The sequence below is a fragment of the Lepidochelys kempii genome, chromosome 1, assembly GCF_965140285.1.
Source record: "Lepidochelys kempii isolate rLepKem1 chromosome 1, rLepKem1.hap1, whole genome shotgun sequence".
Taxonomy (NCBI): domain Eukaryota; kingdom Metazoa; phylum Chordata; order Testudines; family Cheloniidae; genus Lepidochelys; species Lepidochelys kempii.
Genome location: NC_136380.1, coordinates 80,484,713 through 80,495,844, shown reverse-complemented (window position 1 = coordinate 80,495,844; position 11,132 = coordinate 80,484,713). Strand labels below are relative to the sequence as shown.

General features: G+C 42.0%; 1 protein-coding gene across 5 annotated transcripts in view; it reads left to right on the top strand.

Moving 5' to 3' along the window:
- Window positions 1–1,007: 1,007 nt before the first annotated feature.
- The window catches only part of COMMD6 (COMM domain containing 6), a 28,781-nt gene continuing 18,656 nt past the window's right edge, over window positions 1,008–11,132 (top strand). For 3 of the 5 annotated variants that reach the window (XR_012159290.1, XR_012159291.1, XM_073346923.1), the window contains exons 1-6: window positions 1,009–1,113; window positions 4,057–4,115; window positions 4,747–4,812; window positions 4,922–4,998; window positions 5,505–5,673; window positions 9,565–9,717. Coding sequence is in view for 3 of the 5 variants with exons in the window: in XM_073346923.1 (XP_073203024.1) it covers window positions 1,065–1,113; window positions 4,057–4,115; window positions 4,747–4,812; window positions 4,922–4,998; window positions 5,505–5,673; window positions 9,565–9,717 (573 nt within the window). In the remaining 2 variants the exon portion in view is untranslated. Of the gene's footprint in view, window positions 1,114–4,056; window positions 4,116–4,746; window positions 4,813–4,921; window positions 4,999–5,504; window positions 5,674–9,564; window positions 9,718–11,132 lie in introns of all 5 variants that reach the window. The other 2 variants (XM_073346948.1, XM_073346941.1) reach the window with 2 other exon arrangements.

Below are 11,132 nucleotides of genomic sequence, written 5' to 3'. Positions count from 1 at the left end.
GGTAATATGGTAATGTTAAAAGCAAACTGCAATTAGAACACCTATAAAACCTGCATCACCAGGAATATCTAATGTCAGATTATTCCATATATTAGACATATGGGTGCGAGGAGATAACCAGGGTTCTGACCAATCTTGGTTTTGGGAATACTGTACTGAATTGGGGTAGGTCTTCCCTATATCCTGTAGGCCAGGCGTGACTGATTTTAAGGGTCCCAAATTCGGTTTGACACTGATGCAGCTTTGTGACACCAACATGCCCGCCGGTGCATCAAACTGCGCTGTGATTTGACTGTGCCACACAGCATCGCGTTGCCACACCAAGACGAAGAAAGTATTCTGCTGCAGGACGGAGCCCGGCGACAGCCCCTACATGCAGCATATGTAGTTAGGTTTCAGAGTTGCAGCCATGTTAGTCTGTATTCGCAAAAAGAAAAGGAGTATTTGTGGCACCTTAAAGACTAACCAATTTATTTGAGCATAAGCTTTCGTGAGCTACAGCTCACTTCATCGGATGCAACTAAGTACCTCTCGGATCCCTTTTGATTTAGTGACCGTACCGACTGAAATCTGGAGTCTCATCCAACAGGTTTTAAACGGGGGGGGGGGGGCAATGCCCTTTCACTCCGGGAACGCCGCCGGAAAGGGAAGACGTCACAGATCAAGGACACAGAGCGGCAGCCCGCGAGGAAGTTCAGGCCACGCGCCGCGCGAGACAGGCCGAGTCAGCGGCTCGCTGAGCTAGACGCACACAAACCGCTGGGGCCGGACAAGCGCCCTGGGCGCCTAGCTCCGCGCGATCGCCTCCGACGGAGTCGCGTGCTTGGCGCCGACCCCACCGCCTGGCGCTTGATTTCAACGCCATAATGAGCAACCAGTGAGAGCTCGGGAGCGGGGCGGCCCAAGGGCCCAGCAGCCAATAAGCGTGAAGTGCGGCGGAAGGTAGCCGACTGATGATTGGACAGCGGAGGGTGGGTCTGTAGTTGCTAACCAATGAGGGTGGCCGCTCGCGGGTGTTGTTAGCGGAAGCAGCCTGACGGGGTCTCCGGGTGGCTGGCGGGAGGATGGCGGCCGGAGCTGCCGTGGTGGGCGCGCCGGCCTTGGAGTCCTTTGGTGAGAGGGCGGGGCTGTGGGGCCCATGGATGGACGGGTGGAGGTGGGGTGTTGGCTAGGAAGAGATTGATGGGGCACGGGGGGAGGAGTGGGTGAGGCAACAGGGAAGGGGAGCTCAGGGCACGGGGGTGCTATATGGGGGCAATGGAGAGGGAGTTAGGGTGGTACATGGAGGTGGTAGTGGTGGGACACAAGGTGGAGATGGGTCTGGAGTTGCGTGTACACACACACACGACTGTCTCTGAGCTTTGCTGACACCTTAAGAGAGGGCCAAGGCCTGCCGTTATGTGGCTATCACTTCTTGGAAGAAACTGAACATTTTTGGATTCAGGTTTTTAACAGTGAGTCGTTTCAGAATAGCAGCTGGGTTAGTCTGTATCCCCAAAAAGAAAACGAGTACATGTGACACCGTAAAGGCTAACATTTATTAGAGCAGCAGCTTTCATGAGCTACAGCTCACTTCATTGGATGCATGCAGTGGAAAATATAGTGGGGAGATTTATATACACAAGAACATAAAACAATGGGTGTTACCATACAGACTGTAACAAGAGTGACCAGGAAAGGTGATCTATTACCAGCAGGGGAGCAGGGATGGGGGGAAACCTTTTGGAGTGATAATCAAGGTGGGCCATTTCCAGCACTTTACAAGAACAGTAGAAGGGGAAATAAACACGGGGAAATAGTTTTACTTTGTGTAATGACACATCCACTCCCAGTCTTTATTCAAGCCTAAATTAATTGTATCCAGTTTGCAACTTAATTCCAATTTAGCAATCTCTCCTTGGAGTCTGTTTTTGAAGTTTTTTTTTGTTGAAGAATTGCCACTTTTAGGTCTGTAATCGAGTGACCAAAGAGATTGAAGTGTTCTCCGACTGGTTTTTGAACATTATAATTCCTGATGTCTGATTTGTGTCCATTTATTCTTTTACATAGAGACTGTCCAGTTTGGCCAATGTACATGGCAGAGCGGCATTGCTGGCACATGATGGCATGTATCATATTGGTAGAGGTGCAGGTGAACGAGCCTCTGGTAGTGTGGTTGATGTGATTAGGCCCTATGATGGTGTCCCCTGAATAGATACGTTGACACAGTTGGCAGTGGGCTTTGTTGCAAGGATAGGTTCATGGATTAGTATTTTTGTTGTGTGGTGTGTGGTTGCTGGTGAGTATTTGCTTCAGGTTGGGGGGCTGTCTGTAAGCAAGGACTGGTCTGTCTCTCGAGATTTGTGAGAGTGATGGGTCGTCCTTCAGGATAGGTTGTAGATCCTTGATGATGCGTTGGAGAGGTTTTAGTTGGGTGCTGAAGGTGATGGCTAGTGGCGTTCTGTTATTTTCTTTGTTGGGCCTGGCTTGTAGTACGTAACTTCTGGGTACTCTTCTGGCTCTGTCCATCTGTTTCTTCACTTCAGCAAGTGGGTATTGTAGTTGTAAGATAGAGATCTTGTAGGTGTTTGTCTCTGTCTGAGGGTTTGGAGCAAATGTGGTTGTATCCTGGAGCTTGGCTGTAGACAATGGATCGTGTGGTGTGATCTGGATGAAAGCTAGAGGCATATAGGTAAGTATAGTGGTCAGTAGGTTTCCAGGATAGGGTTTCCATCATAGGGCCTAATCACATCAGCCACACTATCAGAGACTCGTTCACCTGCACATCTACCAATGTGATATATGCCATCATGTGCCAGCAATGCCCCTCTGCCATGTACATTGGCCAAACTGGACAGTCTCTACGTAAAAGAATAAATGTACACAAATCAGATGTCAAGAATTATAATATTCAAAAACCAGTCTGAGAACACTTCAGTCTCTTTGGTCACTCGATTATAGAGCTAAAAGTGGCAATTCTTCAACAAAAAAACAGACTCTAAGGAGAGACTGCTGAATTGGAATTAGGTTGCAAACTGGATACAATTAATTTAGGCTTGAATAAAGACTGGGAGTGGATGTGTCATTACACAAAGTAAAGCTATTTCTCCTTGTTTATTTCCCCTCCTACTGTTCTTGTAAAGTGCTGGAAATGGCCCACCTTGATTATCACTCCAAAAGGTTCCCACCCATCCTAGCTCACCTTTCCTGGTCACTCTTGTTACAAAAAGAAAAGGAGTACTTGTGGCACCTTAGAGACTAACCAATTTATTTGAGCATAAGCTTTCGTGAGCTACAGTTCACTTCATCAGAGGGTAGCTCACGAAAGTTTATGCTCAAATAAATTGGTTAGTCTCTAAGGTGCCACAAGTACTCCTTTTCTTTTTGCGAATACAGACTAACATGGCTGTTACTCTGAAACCTGACTCCTGTTACAGTCTGTATGGTAACACCCATTGTTTCATGTTCTCTGTGTATATAAAATCTCCCCACTATATTTTTCCACTGTATGCATCCAATGAAGTGAGCTGTAGCTCACGAAAGCTTATGCTCTAATAAATTTGTTAGTCTCTAAGGTGCCACAAGTCATCCTTGTCTTTTAACAGTGAGTGTAACTAACCCTTAGAACAACTTATCTGGGGAGGTGATTCTCAGTCACTTGAAGTCTTTCAATTAGGACTGACTTTAAAAAAAAAAAAAAAAAAAAGTGCTGTAGCTCAAATATAAGATATTGACTTAATGTAGAAATACCAGATAATGTTCTGAGAGTTATGCAGGAAGTCAGTCTAGAGATCATAATGGTTCTTTCTGACCTTAAAATCTATGTCTCTATGGATTCAATTGTGATTAATATTTACCTTTAATGTGGTCATTAGGTATTTTTAATAGGTTTAGTTTTTGTTCATGAAGCAGAAATCTGGCAATAAACTCCTGGATCTTGACCAAAGATTTTGTTTAAAATGCAGACACTGTCCGTGTGGAGGGGTTGAGCTGAGAGCCTTCCCATGAGCTGAGAGGATTTTTTTTTTTTTTTATTTAAGGGCACACAGCTAATTTTTTTTTTTTTTTTTTTTTTAGATTTTGGTAGTACTGCTGATATTATTAAACTAATACCTAAGGATCTATTTGCTGAGCTAGTAAGTAATATTTCTATATTTAGCTTTTATGCTTTTGTGTATTGTAAAATGTTTGAAGTGATGGTTATGTTACTAGCTGTTCGAGTGCAAATTTCCCTGATAGGGTAATAGTAATGTCCCCCACCTTTGCCTTAGTGGACCACATCCTCTAGTGATTAGTGAGACTAAGCCAATTTTGTATTTTTAGAAAATACTGATTTTGCTTTTGAGTAGTACACACTGGAACAGCAAGGCTGGCAAACAATCCCTTTCATGTTTTCTATTAAATCATTGGAAAATGCACCCTTAGTGCTGAATTGTATCACTAGTTGCAGCTGTGTTGTAAGCAGTGCAAAGCAGGTAGGCTAGTGGTTTGAACATTTTTTTTTTTTTCCACTCTTGTGGGTTTGATGGTATTTAAATGTAGTTTTAGCAGCAGCCACTGACTTAATACATCCTTTTCCTCTTCACCTAGTATATGTGTAAAGTGGTGTAGCACACTATTTGTATATTGCCACAATAGGCTTCTTCGCTTGGCCACTGTGTATTGAAACCACATGACTCTAGGTGTACACCCTCTGTACAGATATTTTTAAAGCATGATATTTTAATAATTTCACTAGTTATTGTCCATGTAACTTTTTCTTTGTAGTGTGAGCGAATTATTCAGCATCTTCACTGTCAGATCCCAGGTGTAAATACAGTAGAACTATGCCAGGTAAGTTATGATTAGTGGTCATCCAAAAGCAAATCACTTACATTCATTGTATATAACGTCACGTGAATTACAGAATGTTTCTAAGACTTACATTTGTTTGTGTTTCTAGAGATTTCAAACAGCTGGAGTTGAAATGAATGTTGCTGACCTAGCAAAGATAATTAATGTTGTTTCCTTTTTATTCAGGTAAGCCAGAACCCATCCTGCCTATACCTCTTAATTTTTATTCTTTCTTTAAAGAATAAAAAAGGGGGGGGGGGCTATAAAAGGTGGAAAGGTATAAATTAAGGCTGAGGAGCCAGAAAATTTTGACTTTGAGTACTTGAGAGGATCTAAAGGGGCTTGCAAACTTGTATTAACTCAATTTTTTAAATTCATAAATCAGAAGCTAATCTGTTTTTCCACTTAGAATATTTATGAATATTAAATAGATGGGGTATACATAAATAAAAGGAAGTTGCTCCCTTGTGGGGACCTTGCATGCAAATTCTTAGCACAGTTTACTTTGGGGGAAATTAAGTAAAATCCTTTGCGAAAAGAGTATGTAGGTTGCATTACACAATTACTATGTAAAATAATATTCATGAACAGAACACTAATGGAAATGTTTGCCTATTTTAAAAAAACCCTGGATTTCTTGAACATCACTCTTACAAAAACCTACAAATTGTTTGTTTTAAATTTATCTACAGCACAGCAGCCAAAAACAACCTCTCTGCAGAAGAACTCTCCACTGGTCTGGGTAATGTAATCAGAATGCTGCCAAAACATGCAGTTCAGGTTATTCGCCATATATGGAAAGAACAGGGCAAATCTATCATTATGTCAGAAGATGCTAGAAATATGGCAACAGTGGGACAGGTAACTAGCTCAGACTTCTGATTCAATCGCATTAACTTTCCAAAAATGCTTACTTCATGGTGGATGCTGCTGCAAAAGTGGCAAACAATATATTTAATGGACTGTTGGATGCCTGCCCATTGTGATTAGACCTGGCTAATACTACTTTCCCCTTAACACTTACAAATACTTAAACATATAGAGCTAGGTGGTTCAATATTTTTCTAACAAGTTTAGAAGACTTCCATTAATACTGCATTTTCATTCTGACAACATAGATTTCTACTTAAAGTTGTATATAGGTTTTATACCTTGAAAGAAGTGACTGGCACTAAACACACTTGGCACTTTTAATTACAAAAAAAAAGTGTGTCTGCTTATTCATACAAGTGACAGTCTGTTCAAACTACGCTTCTCATCGTTGTTAGTGAGTTAAAATGGAGCTTTAATATTTTAACTTCCATGAGTTTAACATTTTACTTAGTGTATAGCACAATAAGGCTCTGACATTCATGTACTTAAGCAAAACATTCTGATGTGAATTCTTACATTAATACTTATGCATGATCTTTATATAAAACTGATACGGTCATGTTATGAACTTTCATGCACAAAAATAAAACAGTAATTCTGCTTCTTTTAATGCATGAATAGATCAAGTTGAGTATTTGAAAAAATTCAACATGTGTTTCTGAAAGTCTAGAGTTAGCTAAGAATACTTCTAGCTCCTAAATCCTTGATGAAGATTACAAAGAATACAACCATAACAAAAAGGTTTCATATAGGCATTAGTACAGTCTTGTGCCTCTTATCAGGGGCTTAGGAGTGATGTTACCCTGATTTTCTTTATCAATTAAAGATGGGTGGGTAAAATCCTCCTGCCATGAAAAATTGCACTGGCAGCAGAAAAATCTGTTCCTGCTTGTATACTTACAAACAACAACAACAGAGCACTAAGAGCTCACCATAAGCAACCCTTAAGTAGGTTTTGCTCTTGCCCTTCTTTAAGGACTTAATCTTTGATTGTGTGTGTTCATTTAAAAAAAACCCTTAGGATTTAATGCCAGTGCCTTTCAGTCATGTGTATCTGCTAAATTATTGGAGCTTATGTTGTTGAAGAAACATTTCATTGCAACACAATTGTGAAGACCTAGACGTGTCCTTAACCCTTTTTGTTAAGGATCAAAAATAAAATCAGTGAAGCTTGAGTGATACTAGAACCCTGGAGTTGTCAGCAGAACCATGCTTTTGAATATCTGTATCTAATCCTCTTTCAAATAACAATCTGACTTCATAGTAATTGCCTAGCAAGTAACAACAAACAGTTGAAAATGTGTTTTCTTGAATTTGTGTTTATCTACGAAACTTCAGTCAAATCAAACTTCACCAAAATTTGCAATTGTAAATTTATAATTATGACTATTGACGGATGATGATCTCTGCTATGCCAGGAAAAAGCCTGTTGTCTGGGCAAGTGAAATGTAACTGCTTAATGCCAAGCTGGAAACCTGTGCCTAAATCCTGGTTGTATTGACTGGCTAGTAGAGTCTTAAAATGAAAATGGACCCATAAATGCTACTGAACGGTAGAAGAAATGGATGATGTATTTGCCTCTCCCACTGACTTATTGAATTCTCCAGGGCCTCTTTTTTTCCTGAAATTGTGTTCTATATAGTAATTTGAAGCTATGTTTGCATGGCTACAAAGTACTTTAGAACAACAACTTTTTTGGGGGAGGAAGGGGAGCTGCAGTTGAGATCCAGGTTTATTTAAGGCAGTGGCTCTCAACCTTTCTAGACTACCCGTATACCTTTCAGGAGTCAGATTTGTCTTGAGTATCCACAAGTTTCACCTCACAAACTACTTGCTTACAAAATCAGACATAAAAATACAAAAGTGTCACAGCACACTATTACTGAAAAATTGCTTTTTCTCATTTTTAACTATATAAATAAAAAATTGGAATATAAATATTGGGGGTGGGGGGAAGCTCTTCCTGTGAGAGAAGCCTGCATTTGAGTAGTTTAATGTTGGGGGAGCCATAGTGCACCAACAGCCACACAAATCTTGGCAGAAGAGGCACCTGTGTCTTGTGGCAAGGAAGTCCGAGACAACCAGGGGTTTCTCCTCTGTTGCAGCCATTGAGAGGTGATCCTGCTTCATCTGCCTGCTCTGCCATTGAGGTCTTATACTGGGTTGTGTTGAGTTGGGCTGCACTTTGTCTGGTACCTTGCCTTCGACCTTACTGCAAAGAGTGACCCTACTAGAAGTACAGGACTCCCAACAGCATCGGTCTTAGGGTCTTAAGTATACGCAAGCTTCTCCACCATGTCAAGGTGGCAGCCCAAGGAGAAGATTTCTTTACAGTAAACATTGTACTTGTATTTCAGTGTATAGTATATAGAGCAGTATAAACAAGTCGTGTGTGTGAAATTTTAGTTTTGTATTGACTTGCTACTGCTTTTTATGTAGCCTGTTGTAAAACTAAGAAAATATTTAGATGAGTTGATGTACCCCCTGGAAGACCTCTGTGTACCTCTGGTTGAGAACCACTGATTTAAGGGGTCAGGATAGAGAAGAATTTAGTCTTGTTTAGAGCATCTAGTAGGTGACCCTTTATGATCCAACATTTCTTAACGTTATATTCCATTTTCTGCAGTTTTAGCTATAGTTTAATAGATATTTGAGGCCAGTGATGTCTCAACTGGAGGTACATGTACCCTTGGGAGTATGCAGACATCTTCCAGAGGGTACATCAACTCATCTAAATATTTGCCTAGTTTTACAACACGCTACATAAAAAGCACTAGCAAGTCAGTGCAAACTAAAATTTCTTCCTGCAATGACTTGTTTATATTGCTCTGTATACTATATACTGAAATGTAAGTACAATATTTATATTCAATGAATTTTATTATATGGTAAAAGTGAGAAAGTAAGCATTTTTTCCTGTAATAGTGTGCTGTGACACCTTTGTCTGATTTTTCTAAGCAGGTAGTCTTTTTTTCTTTTTAAGTGAGGTGAAACTCGGGGGTACACGAGACAAATCAATCTCCCAAAAGGGGTACATTAGTATGGAAAGGTTAAGAACCACTGCTTTAGGCCACAAGGAATTGTTAGTCTGACCTCCAGCAATAAACAGACCACAGAATTTTACTCAATAGCTCCTACATCAAGCCCACAGCTTCTGGGTGAGCTAGAGGATGGTGGGCTAATGTATTACTGATAAGGCTGCAAGTTAGTCATGGATTCTGTGACTTTTGAACAGCTCAGGTGGCCCTCAGGCCAGCCACTGCTGGGGCAGCATCGGCCACCACCTCCCACCAGCAGCAGCAGCAGTTTAGGTGTGGGAGGGGACTCAGGGCTGGGTGTTAGTGTGCAGGAGGGGGTGAGGGCTCTGGGCAGGTAGTGGGGTGTGAGCTCCCTGGAGCTGGCAACACCTCTCAGGAGGAGTGGCCTGGCAGCTCTGTGCACCGCCTGCAGGCACTGCCCCCGCTGCTCCCATTGGCCACAGTTCCCGGCCAATGGGAGCTGCAGAACCGGCACTCGGGGCGGAGGCAGCGCACAGAGCTGCCTGGCTCTGCCTAGGAGCTGAGGGAGTCTGGTGTTGCTGCTTCCAGGTAAGAAGCTTGCCAGCCCCACCAACTGCGCCCCCCACCCCACCCCAGCCAGTGTCCTGGGACACACACTGCACACCTCCTCCTCTCTTCTCCCCCCCCCCCCCTTTACAAATTTTTTTGTCAGGGGTATATAGTACAAGTCATAGACAGGTCACTGGCCGTGAATTTTTGTTTACTGTCCATGACTTTTACCCATCACTAAACATAGCCTTAATTACTGATAGTATAGTTGAGTGTCAGTAGGCTTGATTGGAAGTGTTCAAAAACGGTTTGGTTGCTCTCTTTTCTTCAGATTATAGATATTCAGTGGAAACTGGGAATGGCAGTGAGCTCTGACAGCTGCAGGTCTCTTAAGTATCCTTACGTTACAATGACACTAAAAGTGGCAGAGCCGTCGGGCCAGATAATGAGCAGGTCTTTTGAAATGACAATCCCACAGTTCCAGGTTTGTAATCCAGTTTCATACAAGTGTTACCTCTCAAAAAGAGTTGCATACAACAGTACTTTCTTAATAGATACGCAAATGTTTACATCTACGAAAGCACATTTGAGACATTTAATTACATATGTGGTAATGGAAAGATGAGACATCTACATATGGTTCAGATTAAAAATCTATTTGCTTAAGCAACTGAACCCAAACATTGTTAATTTAATAAGAACTCTGACTTAAGAATTCCAAGTTTAAAATTGCTTTGCCCTTATCAAAACTATCCTGTTTCAATGAGTAAAATTGTAACCAAAGACTACTAGATCTCTTAGTATGTTAACTCGCTTGATGATCTGTCTAGTTTGCTACCCAGCTGCCTGTCCTGCAATCACTGAGTGTGTTTGAAGCTCAAGAGGTCTGTGGGACCACTCCAGCCTTAAAAACTAAAATTTGAATTAAAGCCTGAAACCAAACTTCCAGGAAAAAAAATCCTTAATGCTTAGAGCAGGGGTTCCTGAACTTGGTTCGTGGCTTGTTCAGGGTAAGCCCCTGGCAGGCGGTGAGACACTTTGTACCTGTGGATGCTCAGGTAACCAGCTGCTCGCAGCTCCCAGTGGCCGTGGTTCTTCGTTCCCGGCCAATGGGAGCTGCGGGAAGTGGCGTGGGGTGGGCCACCGCTTCCCGTAGCTCCCATTGGCCGGTCACTGGGAGCCGCAAGTAGCTGTACCTGCAGACGCTTAGGTAAACAAAGCGTCTCATGGCCTGTCAGGGGCTTACCCTGAACAAGCCCTGAACCAAGTTTGGGAACCCCTGACTTAGAGCAATAGCCGGTGCCAGAAGTCAGATTGCTGGGAGTTTGGAGGGTTCTGTGAGATCATGTGAAATGGCCAGGGTCAAATGGGTAAGGAGCTAATGTATGATAAATCCTTAACTTTAAAAATTGTTTTGCATTTCTTTAGTCTTGGGCCTAATAAGAGCTTTCTGGGTTCTTTTATGGTACTTAAAGAGGCAGAGGGCTAGCTGCTCTTTCAGAGAGTTTAATCTGGTGAGACGGTCCCAAATTTAAACATAACTGATTTGTACATATTCCTCATGAAGTGGAATTGTCAATTTAAAAAAAAAAATTTGTGCAACTCTCTTAGCTTCTTCAAAATAAACACGAATCTCCAAATCACTTGAATCATCATAGCTGAATGTACACTAACTTTTGGAACCATTTCTGACTATATAGTTAAACAGCAGCTGCTAATTAAGTCTCTGCTGCTGCTGCTCTCCCTTCCCCACACAATAAACGTGGAGAGGTGAAAGTAGACTACCAATAGGTTGAGCTTGCTGGAAGAGACTTCCTAATGCTGAACAGAGCGACCTCCCAGTGTGATTATATAGCTTATATTTTACAGGCTTACATTTATAAAAGTAAACACGCACAA